At 36.6% G+C, this 16,594-nt stretch overlaps 3 protein-coding genes across 3 annotated transcripts in view; 1 reads left to right on the top strand and 2 right to left on the bottom strand.

Moving 5' to 3' along the window:
- Positions 1-1,892: 1,892 nt before the first annotated feature.
- LOC107673223 (muscarinic acetylcholine receptor M4-like) lies at positions 1,893-3,469 on the top strand. The gene is made up of 2 exons (XM_016466721.1): positions 1,893-1,940; positions 2,139-3,469. Exon 2 carries the CDS (start codon positions 2,162-2,164, stop codon positions 3,467-3,469), a length of 1,308 nt encoding a protein of 435 aa, XP_016322207.1. The 5' UTR covers positions 1,893-1,940; positions 2,139-2,161.
- A 777-nt stretch (positions 3,470-4,246) lies between these two features.
- LOC107673297 (midkine-B-like) lies at positions 4,247-7,552 on the bottom strand. The gene is made up of 4 exons (XM_016466835.1): positions 7,438-7,552; positions 5,345-5,424; positions 5,087-5,254; positions 4,247-4,977 (listed from the first exon to the last, which is right to left on the bottom strand). The coding sequence occupies exons 2-4, from the start codon at positions 5,421-5,423 to the stop codon at positions 4,781-4,783; spliced, it is 444 nt and encodes a 147-aa protein (XP_016322321.1). The 5' UTR covers position 5,424; positions 7,438-7,552; the 3' UTR covers positions 4,247-4,780.
- Positions 7,553-9,100: 1,548 nt separating this feature from the next.
- Positions 9,101-16,594, bottom strand: part of LOC107673269 (diacylglycerol kinase zeta-like) — a 21,681-nt gene continuing 14,187 nt past the window's right edge. The window contains 9 exon segments of the mRNA XM_016466793.1: positions 9,101-10,585; positions 11,875-11,974; positions 12,095-12,131; positions 12,218-12,385; positions 13,735-13,861; positions 13,942-13,982; positions 14,175-14,244; positions 15,079-15,158; positions 16,326-16,450. Of these exon segments, the coding sequence (XP_016322279.1) occupies positions 10,469-10,585; positions 11,875-11,974; positions 12,095-12,131; positions 12,218-12,385; positions 13,735-13,861; positions 13,942-13,982; positions 14,175-14,244; positions 15,079-15,158; positions 16,326-16,450 (865 nt within the window). The 3' untranslated portion in view covers positions 9,101-10,468.

The raw sequence follows: 16,594 nt of genomic DNA, 5'->3' as shown, positions 1-16,594 counted from the left end.
ATTTTAGCTCCTTGGCTTGAATTAGTAGCTTTTTTTTTGTAAAAAACAAAACAAAAAACAAACACGGTCCCCAATAGGAATGGTTTGTGTTTTGAACGTTTTTGGATGTAAGATTCTATTGGATTGAGGTCTCATCGCAAACAATGGCAGCTGAGGAACCTCTCGGAAACCACATATCCTTTGGTGTTTTTCCATGAGTTCAGTGCCTTGGGGAATCTTCTCCTTACTGAACCACAAAAAGCCGTTCTGATGTGTGACAAAACCAGAATAGCTTCTTCATAAGCCTTTTGACTGTTGAGTGTTTTAGTTATTGGTAGAAATATTGGTTAATCCGAAGTCTGGTTGTGTTGGCTGTCATTTCGATTATTTATTTACCCTTTGTGTGAATGACAAATGCCATCCTGATTTTTAAAAATGCTTCTATGATAAGAGAGAAGGACCTTTTTACGTTATACTCCATCAAGGACACACCTTTTCCTAATTTTACTCATTTCTGACCATATGCACAACTTATTTTTGTGAAGTCGTTTCGTGCAAGGCTTGTTTTAGACTTTTAGGCATCCTGACAATTAATTTGTTCTGACGAGAATAGCTGACGGCGACCGAAAGTGTGACATTTTAAAAACTGTAATTGTGTTCTTGTTGGATGTATGGTTATGTATATGCTCTCACTGCTGGATCGGTACCTTAGCTGAAATCATGATGGTGGAAAGGACCAGAATTCAACTCCCTTTTCTGACCAGACCAGAGGGACGTGTTGTTATGGCTTACCATAAATGTGTAGTTGGTTCTTTATTTAGTGAAAATGAGGACTAGGTGTTGTAGAAGAATTTTGTGGGACACCAAAGATCCTGTGGTAATGACGGTTATGAGAGTTTTAATAAAATGGGAATATGGAAATTAATTCAGTTGTTTTTTATATTATTTATTTTTATTCATTACAATACAATGCATTTCATGAAACTATCCGGGCCATATTTTTGCATAATACCAGTTTTTAAAAAAAGACAGCATTTGTTATACTTGAAGTATTTTATTCCTTTAAATATGTGCAGTAAAAATACTGTACTACAGCAATGACAAACATGACAGAGAATAATGGGAATTATAAAAAAAAATCTTGGACATTAACAAAAAATACCAAGACTAATCAATGCAATGACAAATTTCCCCAAGTTATATTTTTATTATTAATTAGCATATTTTTATTTTTTATTTATATTTTTATTTCCTTTGTCAATTTTCATGACCGTTAAGCAACATTTTTTTCCAAAATCTCCTGAAAAAGATCGCAATTTAAAATTCAAATAAATATAAATAAACAAGCAAACATCTGTAACAAAATATGGTCATAAAAATTAGGAAAATGTGCTTATTTGTCTTAAAATAACTGTCTTTATGTATAATTAGTTCTTTTAATTATCTTATATATTGCATTGTTTTCATAAAACTTACTCAGCCCCCCCCCCCAACTTTACCTATGTAAACATTTGTCATTTGTTGTAGTATGTGTGATATTTAAAATATTAAAATAGAATAATAATAAAATTAAAAAGATGTGAAACAGCTGTGGAGCTTCATTACAGGTCAGGTAATTAGATTCCATCCCTTACGTAACTGCTGCCTTCCTCTTTAGATGACAGGAACTGCATTAAGCATACATGCTTTAAAAAGGGGGCAGCACGAAACTAGGAGGAATTCAGCAGTAACACGATCGTTCCACACTACTCTGATCATCTTCCAGTAAATTTAGTGTTTTGATACAGCCTAAAGAGGTTTGATGACTTGTTCCTGGTTATGTATTCGGAAGGTTAGGATGGGTGTTACTGTCTGAGGAATTACAAGTCCTCCCAGTCGTTCTCTCATACAGACGGAGCAGGAGATCATGGAGACTGGATCTGTCATTTTCTCAAGGGACTTTGAGTGGTTCGTTTTTAACGGTAAGTTTGCTGATTAGATCATGTTAGGGTCATAATTTATTGTTTTGTCAAATTTATCTCTTCATTTCTATGTGCAACCAATTAGAGTTGTGTATTTTAGCATATAAAGTGTACTATATACTATCTATAGAGACATATCTCAAGTTAAACACCTCTTTAAAACTTAATTTATGATACATTTCCGTTTTCTTGTCGCAGACTCCTCCACAAGTTCCTCCATCATGCTCAACAGTAGCATGCACAGTCCCTTGCCCGAGGAATCGTACTTGGTATCAGGAAGACCACGTCGTGCATTCGGGACTGTAGGGGTGGTCGTCATAATACTTGTCACTAGCTGCATCAGCCTGCTAACAGTCCTGGGCAACGTTCTGGTTCTGCTTTCAATCAAAGTCAACCGCAATCTCCGAACCATCAACAACTACTTCCTTTTTAGTCTTGCTTGTTCGGACCTTATCGTCGGTGTTTTCTCCATGAATCTCTACATTGTGTACGCCGTAAAGGGATATTGGCCTTTGGGACCACAGATGTGTGATTTGTGGTTGGTTGTGGATTACGTGGTGAGTAACGCCTCTGTGATGAACCTCCTACTGATCTGTTTTGACCGGTACTTCTGTGTGACCCGGCCTCTGAGTTACCCAACCAAACGTACTGCAAGGTGGGCTGGGGTGATGATTGCCGCGGCTTGGTTACAGTCTCTGCTTCTCTGGGCTCCAGCTATCCTGCTTTGGCAGGCTGGGAGGGACAGGAGCAAGGTCACAGAGGGACAATGTTACATCCTGCTCCTCGCGAACCCTGCTGTAACCCTGGCAACCACTATCCCAGCGTTCTACATTCCCGTTGTAATAATGACGGTACTGTACACGAAAATATCCCTGGCCAGTCAGAGACGGGTTCATAAGTTGATGCCTGAATCCGCAAACCTGCTTGATCAGTCTAAGACAAGTGGAGGAACGTCAACCGCAAACCCTGACCTAGTGAATGACATTAAATCGGATGACTCATGCACATTTAAACATGATTCAAAGCTCGTTAGAATGAAACGGCTCTTTTCTGTAGAGTTCAGCAAGACTGATGACTCCTTGGAGTCAAGTCCTGATTCCTCTATGGAAGAACGAGGGCTGGATGCAGCAACCTCAAGACCGAAGACCTTGACCGTGTGTGTGGAAACTAGCAGGACAACGCAACCTCACTGTTTTCAAAACCATACTGCCATTCAGGTTCAAGGTCAAGCGTCCAAGGTTGTCTCCAAGAATGCCAGACGGAAGGCTCTGAGAGAGAGGAAGGTGACAAAGACTGTCCTTGCTGTTCTTCTGGCCTTCATTGTTACTTGGACACCTTATAGCGTTATGGTTCTGATTGGTACCTTCTGCCGTTGGTGTGTCCCTGAAATTCTGTGGATGGTGGGTTACTTTATGTGCTACATCAACAGCACGGTAAATCCAGTGTGCTACGCACTCTGTAACGCCACCTTCAAAAGAACCTTTAAACGACTGTTGATGTGCAAGTTCAGAAATCTGACATTAAAATGAGTCGGACTTCAGTCTCTTATCAATGACTCCTGGCCAACCAATGAGGAACCTGATTCGCTCAGATGTTTTGTGACTGTGAAGCTGTTTTACTATAGCCAAAAGTTAAAAAGTGGAGTTGGTTGAGGTTATTGGTGTTTATCGTGTTTCTGATAAAGTACGCATTACGTGTACGATTTTGACGCATCGTAGTTGTTTGCGAATGCATTCTTACACCAACAGTTTGTGTAAATCAATGCAATAGTTTAGAGAAGACACTGATTCTTTTTTTGTGTGCATGATGCTGGTTTACCAGAGCCAAAAGTGTAAATAAAGTGAAGTATTTAGTTGCTCATATTGCACGCATTAAATGTATTGCAAAGTCATTAAGTTGATTCATATTTTTTGTGAGCGTGATAGTGGTTTACTAAAGTGAGAAGTAAAAATAAATGTGTTTGTTGAGTTGTTATTCATCATGTCACTATAACTGCATTTGTTCTACGTATTGTATCATAAAAACAACAACAAAAAAAGCTTTCTGATACAGTTTAAGACTGTTACTCTTTGTGCAAATTGGTAAAAATCAAACAAATTTGTGTAAATCATAATTACATTCTTATGGAAATTGCTTTGTGTTCTAGTTTTACAAGTGAAAATATACCAGTTATTTTATGTTTATAACATTGCTAAAATTGCAAATGTACAACTATATTGACGTCATTAAAGTAATTTTTCCAAGTTTGTACGTCTTGAACAATAAATGTGTAAACTTTGTTTTTAAAAAAGCACCAGAAACTATGATTGAAAATACACTTTCATTTATTCACAACCTGTAGAAGTAATCAGTTAGTGGTGTAAATTTGATTGTACAGCCATCAAATCTAAAAACATAAACATTTATAAACATAGATTCTTTATATAGGCCATTACTTCCAGGAGCGACGTTCGTTTAAGCATTCAGCTTACATGTTATAACGTACAGAAATCGTCTTCATTCGGTTTGCTGTAATTTACAAATACTTTTGTTTAGGGGCATAATTAGGCTCTCACCATTTTTTCTCTTTAGTAAAGACAATTTGTTAGACAACAGATTTGCTGCGGCCTGTTTTATACATGCAAGTCAATTACGATTAAAAATTCGCTACAGAGTTCAAATTACAACAGCATAGACGCATACATTTAATAATTACAAAACAAAGAAAGTGGAAATAAAAACAACAGGTAGGGCTACAGTTTTTTTTTTTCCTCTCAGCATTCACCTTTTGGAGGATTTGGGAGTGTCACATAGGAATGTACCACTGAGTGGGCAATGGGGTTGTTGGGGTGGTCTTCAAGTTAGTTTTCCTTCCCTTTTCCTTTCTTCTTCTCGCCTCCCTTGGGTTTGGGGGTCTTTGGGGTGCAAGGTTTGGACACTTTAATGGTGGTCTGGCATTCAGCGTTGAACAGTGCCTTCTTCAATGTCCCAGACCTGCTTCTGGTTCCTGTAGTAGTATCACATTCGGCCCAGCGACCAAACTTGTACTTGCAGTCAGCTAAAAAAAACAAGAACAAACTCGACTGAATGGCCTGTCTAAATGTATTTTAATTTGATTCACATCCAGACATGCATTCAGTGTATTCATATACAGTAAATCTCCTTACCACCGAAGTCTTTCTTCCAGTTGCATGGGACTTTGCACTTGGTTTTCTTTGTCTGTTCGTTGCAGGTCGCCTCCCGAATGCCGGCCCCACAGTCGCTGCCGTTGGGCACGCATTTCCCATACTGCCATTCACTGCACTCAGCATCTGCTTTGGGCTCTTTGCCCTTTTCTGTCGCAAAATAGAGAATGATTATTAATGATATCACACCAAAGGAATGTGCATTGCATCATTTGAAGTCATTTTGTAAAAAATAAGAACCTTTTTTCTTCATACTGGCTTCCACGGTGATCATCAACACCACCAGCAGCACAAGTGCTATAGAGAATAAACTCCGCATTCTGGGGAGAAAAAAAATGAATACAGCTGATATTAATTTCACTATGTAGATGCACAAGCAGATATAAAACTACGTAGTTTTATTATTATTTATGTACTATTAATATTTTGAATTAGCCTGTGCTTTTTTCATTAAGTTTTTTTTTTTTTTTTTTACTAATATTTTAATATTTCTGTTAAGCTTTCTTTTTTATTTCAATTCTAATTTTAATCATTTTAACTTGTTTCAGTTAGCTGCCAGGGCAACATATGTTTTTTAAGTGCAAGTTTTCAATCTTATAATTACCTTTTATTTTATTTCAGCTTTAATTCAGTTATCAAAAATTTGAAAGCATATGTTTTGGTTAATAACAACACTGCAGAGGACAACATCCAACCAGGTGTCCATCACACCTGTTTGTGTTTTTGCTCTATATGGAATATTTTATATACATACACCAACATAAATGCATATTATGTTGTGTGTATGCTACTCAAAAACATTCATATTTGATAGATGTATTTTATTTTGTCCCCAGTTTTCTAGGCTGGTTTCATTTGCTTAATTTGTTTTTTTTTTTCAAACCGATTAATTAGTCGGTTTGAAAGGTCCTCTCAGAAACACCAAAACAGACAAAATCAGATAATAACACATCAGATATGAATGTTTTCTCTGTACTGTGAATTAAAGACACTGTGTACACAATATCCTCCGCCATCCTAGCAGCTCGCTGTGTGACTCCGTAAAAGAGCCTCTCTATATTTTCCTCTTTCTCGAAAAAAAAAAAGCACACAGCACTTCTCCTTTTCCTGCCTCCATTAAAACAGGCTCCTTTCACGACGCAGCCCGCGGCACGGCTCCATTCTTCAGTCACTCATAAATGTGAAGGGCTCCTCGGGGTCGGACTTTTTGTGCGAGGAGAAACAGCGGTCGGCAGGGGTCCCCCGCCTCCCCTCCCCTCCTCAGCCTCTGCGGGGAGAGAGGCCAAGTACCCAAAGACCTTCATCTGGGCCTTAGAGGAGCTTGATTCACTGGCTCCGAACAAAGCAGGATCTCGCCCGTTTTGCTTCCCTCTCTGAAAGGGCCCGAACACAGATCCCATGCTGTGTCTTGAGGAGGAGGGGAGGGCCCTCCGCTCGAATCCTTTGAATGTAGGCCTATTTGCATTGGAGGACAAACCCCGCTCTGTTGATGCAAGAGGGGATGTGGGATGCTGCCTTTGATAAATGCAGAACTGGACATTTTGAAAACTTCCTCAAGGAGCACAAAGTTCACCGCCGACCGCATTACACCCCAAGCGCAGGCTCTCTCGCATCTGGAGCTTTGCGTTCCGTCGGAATTGAATCGCAAGGCCTGATGGTTCTGATGTGGAGAAGTGGGTCAGCAGTTGCTGGCAGCTGGTCCTCTTTGGCACTTCACAGAGCATCATTATCCCTGACAGCGTTAAAGCGCCCTTGCACACCAAAACACAAACTCCACGACTTTATTACAGCATGAATGCAACTATTTAAAGCGACATCCGCCATTGAATCAACTATAATAAACAACTTAGCGATAGTGTCGCCGTTAAATGTAATTAGCGATAGCTATATAGTGTCGCCGTCCAATTAAACCTAATATTGACGCTATTATTTTAAACTCGTGAAATATTCTCATATTAAACGCAACATTTTATAGTCTAAAAGTCGTAAAATCGTGTTTTAATTTAAACGCTTATTTACATTCGTGATTGTTATTATGACACGGTGCGTCCATACGCCTCCTTTCATATATCATGCCATATATCTCATCATAAACACGCCCAAACATTATTATGAATATAAATGCATTCTATTATCGCACTAAAACGCAGATACAATTTATAATATAAGCATATCCAAATAAATCTGATCAATCCGGTTAATCGCTGATATTTTCATTATTTATCACCCACTAGTAGGCTATTATTCAAACGCGCAGCGTCGTGAAACACATCGACTGCAGTATAATAATAGGAGTTGTTGGGTTATGATGATGATGATGATGATGTACTTGCCTTATTGCTGTGAATATGATGCTGTGCTGTGAGCGTGTGTCTGTGTTCAGCTCTCTCTATGATCTCTGCTGCTCTTTGTGTTTCTCCGAACTAGTTTGAGCTGGTCGCATAGCTGTGCACTTACACTCACCCCCACACACACACACACTCGCTCTCTCTCTCTCTCTCTCTCTCTCTCTCTCTCCCTCCACGTGATCTATCTATCTATCTATCTATCTATTCTCTTTCCTGTTGCACAGTATATTTATACAGATGTTTGCTGGTAAAAATAAAATAAATAACATCTACTATAATGTAATGACATTTTTGCAAAACAGATACATAAAATTAATAAATAATCAAAATCATGATTAAGGAAAGATATTTCTCTTATTGATTGATACATTTAATTTATTTACTTTTACATTTATTTCTTATTTTTGCCACCTTTTTATGGTTGCTGGAAATAAACTTGCAACTTTTTTGCAAATAATTTTTTTCATTCATTTATTTTGCAATTATAAATACATTAAACAATTAAATAAACCAAATTTAATGCAAGGTTATGATTATGGAAAGACATTTCTCTTTTTCAGTAATTTCTTTAATTGTCCTCATTTGTAAGTCACTTTGGATAAAAGCGTCTGCTAAATGACTAAATGTAAATGTAATTCTTTCAAGATTTTTTTTATTTTTCTTATAATTTTTTTTTACACATTTTATAGGCATATTGGTAAATAAATAAATAATGTATTTATTATATATCAATTATAGATGCATAAAACAAATAAATATACAGTTATGATACATTTCTCTTATTTACTAAATGTTTTTCTTATATTTGTCACCTTTTATTTATACAAAGTTACTTATGCTTGGTGTTATAAATAAATAAATAACATCTACTCTAAATATAATCCTATATATAATTGTTTTGCAATCTATTTCCTGTTGTACACTTAGTCTGTTTTATTTTGTTAGCTGATTATTTTATTTGTTTCCTCTGTTTTATTTTATTTTATTTTTTTATGACCGTCCCTTTAGAATATCTAAAACATTTTGAATTATTGTTTTGCTTTGTTTTGTTTCTTTTCCTACGTGGTTTTTAACTTGTTTTTTTATTTCATTTTTGTATTCTGTCCCTGTGTGTGTTTTTAAGTGCTTTGAATTGCCATTGTGTAGGAAATATTCTATATAAATAATCCAGTCTATCTTCATATTACATTATATGATTTCACCAATGATTCTCTGTTCAGATGAGTCTGTGTGAAAAGTTTTTTTTGATTTAACATACTATCTACCAAATTTAAAATAAGCTGAGGTTGAACTGAGGTTAAACTGATTTAAAAATACATTTGCGTCCTTTCCCTATACTCCAGAAATGGAGCTAGAGCAGGAGAGAGAAAACAATAGGCTTATCTCCGAAATGATAAACGAGTCACAAATGTCAACACATCCATCATTGCCGGTAACTCATTCAGACATAAAGACCTCCTAGGGAGCGGCAGAGTTCAGCATTATACACAGTTTACCACCCGGCGCTCCAAGACTTGAAAAGATGCCATCGCTGTTTAATAAGAGAATGATAATGATGATGACGTATGCATTCACCACTTAATATATCAATAATCTCAGTCAATTATACCTTATAATCAAAGTACACTCAGTAGATATTGCAATAACAAAAACTTATTCCCCCCCCCCCAAATAAAGCATTATCTAAGTTCATATCACATACATATCAGAACAGATTGTTGACACATTTTTAAAATGTTTGACGGATTATATACATGTATCATCTATTTGGAATTGCATAGCAACTCATACAAAGCACTGACAAAATACATATTCTATCATAATGACATCTCACCACAAACACACACTATGACAATGCTGACAACACGGCGTTGTCAAATGGCTGCATTGTAAAAAAAGACCAGTTTCCTGTCTCTTTTATTATTCAAGCATTTAGTCAATTGTACACGTACATAAAGTGACCTGGTTGAATATATAAGAATTTAAACTGCAGATGATGATATAAATATATGTAAATATATGGGTAACTCTGTTACCCAGCCATTTGTCACTGAAAATGTGATTTAGCATCTAAAAACTCTACCAGAAGAATTTTCTGCTGTGTACTTAACATGCTCAATTTGGACGGAAACCAAAACCAACAAGTCCACATTGCTGCAGGACTTCATAAATTCTGTAAAGAACCTAAAATCACACTTGGTGAGATCAAATTTTCATTTAAAAGTATAGCAGTCAGTGCAAGCAATCTATGCTAAGAGATACATCCCATTCTATTCTTTCCTGACGGAAACTTCAGTCATTTAGGTCATAAATCAACCAAAGGCAAATCTACTGACTAAGAAATTATTACAGTTTATAATATACTGTGAATAGAGAATTGATTTAATGCTAAGGTAGTAATTAATGGAATGTTTTTTACGAAATTCAAGCATTTACCACAAAGAGAGAAACTGGCCGTAAGCAACAGCTGAGGAAGCATTCTTAAACGCAGGAGGCTATGAAAACAACGTCTATCTCGAATCAGAACAAACACGTGAAGTGGAAGCCAAGCTACAGGAAGTTTCTGCGGTCACATAAAATCTGTAAAACGTTTAGATATGCAATCAGAAATTCAAACATTGATATTATGTAATCAGAAGCAGCAAAAACCTCTCCTGTTAATCTCTCATGAGGTTTGTCTGGTTTTCTTTATAGTAGTTTAGTAAAAGCCACTTTCATACATGGTATTTCAGCCCTGAAATTCCCCAAATTTTGCACATTGGGTCCTAAGGAGCGGAGCGGTTTTGCGCAGCCCTGAAAGCTGGGCCTGACGTAGCAAACTCATGCATTCTGAAACATGACACTAACACTGTCTTTTTGGCATTACAATCAATACAGAGAGCAACAAACTAATTTCCGCACACATGCTGCCTCTTAGCATCGCTAACGTGTGGCCGTACCGGATAAAGCGGCCATGGGAGAGAGCAGATAAGACTGTGGTTTGGTGGCGGATGGAAAGGATGGTTCCGGAGGCCGGTCACACAGCCGTCTCATGGTCCTCCCTCTGGATCATCTGGTGGTGTTGTCGGTTTTCCAAGTATGCGGCCAACTCCATGTCTCGAACTCTTTCTGCGTACATCTTTGGAGTTTCACCCTGCAGAATGACAGAACGATTTTTTAAATTAATTAATTAGATTTTTTTTGCAAAAGTTTTTGCAACTTTTTAGTTATACTGATACTTGCTGGAATGAATAAATAAATAAAAGATATAATATAACAATATGATATAATACAGAATACTTTTTGCAATTATAGACAAATAAAACAAACAAACAAACTTATTGTGATAATGCAGGAATATATTATTAAAATAAATGTTCTTAGTTTTGCCTCCTTTTATTTATACACATAATAAGTATGCTATAAATAAACAAATAAGATCTATTATAATAAAATGAAATTTTTACAATTATAGATAAAATAAACAAAATTATGATAATAATAATAATAAGATATGAGAAAGACATTTTTTCTTATTTAATTCATTTCTTTTTTTCTTGTTTTTGCCACCTTTTATTTTAACATGCTTGGTAGTAAAAATAAAAATAAATTGCTTAAACACACGTAATAGTAATATATTATTAAAGTAATAATACGTTTAACAAAGTTTAAAAAAATGCTTATTTGAATATTGCGGGATCTGTGACATCACATTGTCAAATACATTTGCATATGACTGCCTCCAGAGCAGCACATCGGCGAATAGTTATACATCATAGCACCATAAGCCCCGCCCACTGGCATTCAGTCATTTATCGGTATTCATCGGACAAGGGCTTCGCATCGCGTCAAAAAACAAACAGAACGCATTATAATCATTTATACTGTCTCCAGTATTCTTGACGTACTGCTGACAACAGAACACATGGAAGAATAAATGGATGTTTGCTTTGACGCGTCCAGCTCGTTTCCATCTCTAGAGATTTCAAAAGATCCTCAGCATCAGAAACAAGTGTATGATTTATTTGAATGATGTCCCGGATCACGTCGGAGGATTATATGTTTACTCGGAGCATTTGACTGCAGATTGTTTTGTAAACGAGGCACAGTGTAATGGAGAGTTCGAGAAACTTTTGTTGTGGAGGAAACAGAACTGATAAGTGGGAAACAGTCAACTGTACTACATCTGAGAGCAACTGCATCGCAAACCGTATTCATAATGCAATTTCAATTATTCAATTATAAACAATTTCATAATGCTTTGTTTAAAAAAAATGACGATTTATATGGATACTGTTTCAAAACACTTATATGCAAGGGGGCGGTGAAACTTTTTTAGGCTATGACATTAGCCAAAAAAAAAACATATCAAGTGTTTAAATATCATCCAAGGAAATGTTAAGAAATAAGGTACAGGTATAAGGTCCATGTGAATGTTCTCACCTGTAGATCTGTCTTCATGAGGGATGCTCCGGCCTCCACCAGGTAATAGCAGATTGTTCTCTGGCACAACGCAGCTGCCTTATGCAGGGCCGTCTCCCCTCTGAATAAAAAACAGAGAAACACCTCCTAACCATGAATGTCAATCAAATCTAGCTCCTTTATCCCTTTCACCACAAATTAAATGGAGTAAAAATGCCGGAGTGGCTCCAGCACTACTTACGTTGATTTCTCTGTCACATCAAGGATGCAGGCCGGAGCTGTTCACCAAAAACAGTGAAAGATAATTAAAAATGAGACGCAAGTCAAAAGTCAAAAATCAAAAAATGAAGTCCAACCAACTCACCATTATCAATTATATACTTCAGAATCTCTTTACTGCCTATAAGGACTGCATGATGGAGGAGGGTGCAGCCAAAACGGTCCTGGACCAACAGGTTGGCCCCACCTTCATGCATCTGAACCAGCTGAGAACATGAACGACCAGAGAAGAGGTCCATTAGGTCTGGTGATGCTAATGTATGATATTGCAGGAATAGGTTATTTTATGAATACCTTTTCGAGGTTGCCAGACTTTACGGCATCAAAGAGCAAACTGACTGATTCTGAAAGACATGACAAAGACAAATATGAGTGTTTTTATTGTACAAAATGGCTCTAGGAAATTATAGAAAATGCATTAATATGTGATAATATATTTTATTAAATTATATTTTACAAAATTCTGATACTAATAATAATAATTGTATATTTGTAATAGTTTATTTTATTAATAATATTTTTTTTAATTAATTAATTAATTAATACAATTATATATCATATCTAATTATACTCTAAATAATTTGAAAAATATGAGTACTTTAATATTAGTTTATCATAATTATTGATTTATATATTTATAACAATTTATTGTATTAATAGTAACAAAAAAGATAAATATATAATGCCAGTTCAAATTTTTACTTAAATTATTATGCTAATATATTTAATACATAAAATACTTAGTATAAAATATATTTTGATATGTTATAATATATTTTGAAATTTAAATAATTTAAGATACTTATTATAATAATTAATTTGAATATAAATATATATTTATAATAGTTTGTTGTATTAATATTAACTTTATTTCTAATAAATAAGTATAATTCTTTTTTGATGAAAAAATGTATTAAATCAGTTTTGTTTTTTTCTAGTGGTTTCAGACATTTAGACCACACTATATATTATATTACTGTATACTATTTTTTTGGGACTTCCTACACTTATAAAAAAGTACTGTGATAGGACTACAGTAATGCCATGAGATAGTAATATCAAATTAGCATATTCATATACCATGCTTTTTCCATATTACATATTCCATATAAGTCCAAAAAACAACATCATAATATTACCATGGTACTTTCTGGTACTTTTTTGTAAGTGCATTCACATCAGTTGTGCATAATAAAGAAAATTATCATTCTTATGGATTCAAGCTAAACCTACATCTGTTTTGGCAAAATTAACAAGACATTAATAATTAAGACATTTTTTTAGTTCCTTAATGAGGGTTTTGTGCACTTTTGCTGTTTTTCCGGGGATATTCTCAGACATTTCATGCCCACAGGCAAAACTAAACCTGCCTACGCACGTACTCTGCTAGTTGACGGTGTTAAAATCATCTGCCAAAGTAAAAAGCGACATAAAATTGCACCTTGAGGCTGTGCAAAAGCTGTTTGCAGCCCTAACAACATGAGCTGATACAGTTTAACCACACATTTTGTCATCTGAAGCGACTCGTTTCAATCTACCTGCACAGCGGAGAAGGCCCGGCAGAGCAGGCGGGAAAAGCAAACTGGTCTGTGCTGTTGGAACATTCCCCAACAGTTTCCATCGCCCCCGGCATTCCGGGCGACGTGCCCACCGTCTCCTTGGTGACCAGCTCCGGGTCCAAGATGAAAAGCTCATCCTGAGAGATCTCCGTCACATAGTTTAGATGCTCCTGCAGAGATACGCAATGAAATCGGCACAGTGTGACATGCAACACAGATGTAACAAGTCAAAGTTGCCTGTTGTAGGTACCTGACCGCGGTCTATTCTGTAGAAACGGTCTGCTGTAGTGGCTGTAAACAATCCAAAGGTGGAAAAATCTGATTATGGGGTTTGCAAAGTTTTGGAAATGTCAAGAGCAATGAATCTCACAAAAATGATTCAACATAGACAGCCTAAGCTATGTATATAGAATTATAACACTATTTTTTAGATAACTTCTATGCTGTTTTTTCAAAATGAACTTGAAATGCTCTACTACTTACAATCCAGGAAGCACCATTTTGGTGAAAGCTTTGGCATGTGCAGTGTGTCTGTATTCACACCATCCCCCTCCTAAATAGAGAAAGACAGAGGGGAAAAAAATTTAGGAGAAAGTGCAAGTGAAAAATGGCTCTTGTCCAAAATGGCCTCACTGTGTGAGTTCAATTAGTCACAATGTGTTTTTGTGACTGTAATTGAACAGGAAGTCAACGTGCAATGGCTGTCACATGCTCAATATAACATGTTTGGCATGAATAGTGGCAATTATAGTGGAAAGTGACTCTTAAAAGTAAAATACACCATTTGCGTTTCAAAGACGTGTTAATGTCACCACAGGAAATAGATTTCGAGCTAAATTAAATGAAAAATGTAGTTTCTTTCCAAGAGGTTGCATTAACACAGAAGTATTCTTATTTAGCCAAGAATGACCTAGTTAAAGTCACCATTGCAACCCATTTTACTAGAGTTATCTGACTTCTATATGATTGAAACAATATTTTCAACAACAATGAAAAAAACAAGTAGGACAGGATTTTATCTATTAGAAATTGTTTGGATTGTTAAAAAGGGTGTTTCATGCCAAATGGGCAGAGTTGAAAATAAAAGGGCTTGATGATGTCACTGAAAAGGAAAGTTGTTTTAGAGGTGGAGTAAGTTATTGTATTTTGATGAATGATTACAAAGACAAACTTTTTTTTTGGGATAACATGCACAGATGAATCGTTCACAATAAGACAAGTAACATTGATTAAGAAGGTAAATAGTCAATTCTGATTTCATGTTGACATCAAGCCAGTCTTTGACAGTTCAGATCCTCCCCTTAACCTCTGCAAATGAGGAAGGAGGTTGTAGCCAAATCAGCCTGTTGGCACATTTCTAACCAGGATTCAACAAGCTGAAAAGCACCTCATGTAGCTTCTCGATATGCAGCCGGCACGTCTCCAAATCACTGTTGCCGGGAACTGTAATTATCCCCATAGGAATCGCTGAGAAGGTGAAAGAAAAGAGGAAACACGGGTTAGGATCTGTTTAAATTAAGTCGTATTTGAAAAGCAGAAGCTTTTCCGGGAGTGCATGAGTAGGTTCTCAGAGCTGTGAAAAAGAGAGAGGACGAGGAGAAGAGATACTGTGTATATATATATATATATATATATATATATATATATAATTACAATAAACTATTTTTTATATTAAATGTGTGTACCTTGATCACTGTCATTCCAGCCCGAATTTAACCTGTGAAATTAAAATGGAATATTAATACCACTATTCATAATCAAAGCCAACTACATCTGTCTGTCTCGCCAGCGATGATTATTAAATATTGTATGTACCTTGGCACATTCACTGAGTCCTCATCAACTGTGTTTGAACGATCCAAATTCATAATTTTTGCTCCCCTCCTTCAAGATGAAAGACATTGGGCAAAGACAAGCTTATGTAAGATATTCATTTGAAATGGATATCTTCTGCCCCTCTCACTAACAAAAAAATGACATGGTGCAATGGTATATTTCAAAGTACCATGGAATTATTGTGCCATTGTAGTGCACTTTTGTTGCAGATGGGCATTACAGAGCCCTAATTATGCACATGGAATCGTGGGATGGATAACATTCTTAGCTTAGTAATGATGTTTGCTATAAAAAGGCATAATCGTGTTGTCATGGAAACAATCAAAGCTTTGGACGTGAAGGTCTGAATTAGACCACAAAGCGCTCAGTTTGAGATGTACCTGCACAAGCCTGGCTTCGTGGGAGTCTCTGGATCGCTAGTTTGCTTGTGTGTGTCACTATCCATGCTCGCGCTTTCCGTTTGGCCTTCAGCATGCGTCTGGTGAACCCTGCGAGAGCATGATGGGATGGACAGACAACAGAGAGGAGGATGTGTTTACATGCTGTGGGGGGCGGGACACTCATTGTTTGTGAGATGTGTATAATTTACTGTAACAGAACAACTGCTACAATGTGGTCTGACAGATGGGATGTGTTTTTTCAGCGATCTGCTGTGCGTCAGGCTGGGGGAGGGTGAATGTAAACACAGATAAATGAGTTTTTAATAGCAGGGGCCTTTATGAGGGACTGTCCTGTCCTGGATGGACTCACATTTGAGCAACACGCAGATTTGTGCTCGCTCACAGGAGACTTTGGCACAAAAATGTCGCTGTCTCTCACTCTCTCTGTCTCGTTATCAGATGTGCACACAAATACACAGACTATAATCACGCATGCTGATACGGTTCACCTGGATCTGCACTTTCTCTGTGATGGGCTGCTGACTACATCCATAAGGAGAAAAAAACAGTCAGATTTCCTCTAGGATTGAATGCAATTCAGACAGACAGACAGACAGACAGACAGATGGGTGGATAGATAGACAGACAGACAGACGGACGGACGGACGGACGGACAGATAGATAGAT

This window comes from Sinocyclocheilus anshuiensis, unplaced genomic scaffold (assembly GCF_001515605.1).
Source record: "Sinocyclocheilus anshuiensis isolate Anshui unplaced genomic scaffold, SAMN03320099.WGS_v1.1 scaffold68, whole genome shotgun sequence".
In the NCBI taxonomy this organism is placed as follows: domain Eukaryota; kingdom Metazoa; phylum Chordata; class Actinopteri; order Cypriniformes; family Cyprinidae; genus Sinocyclocheilus; species Sinocyclocheilus anshuiensis.
This window is presented reverse-complemented; position numbering and strand designations above follow the sequence as displayed.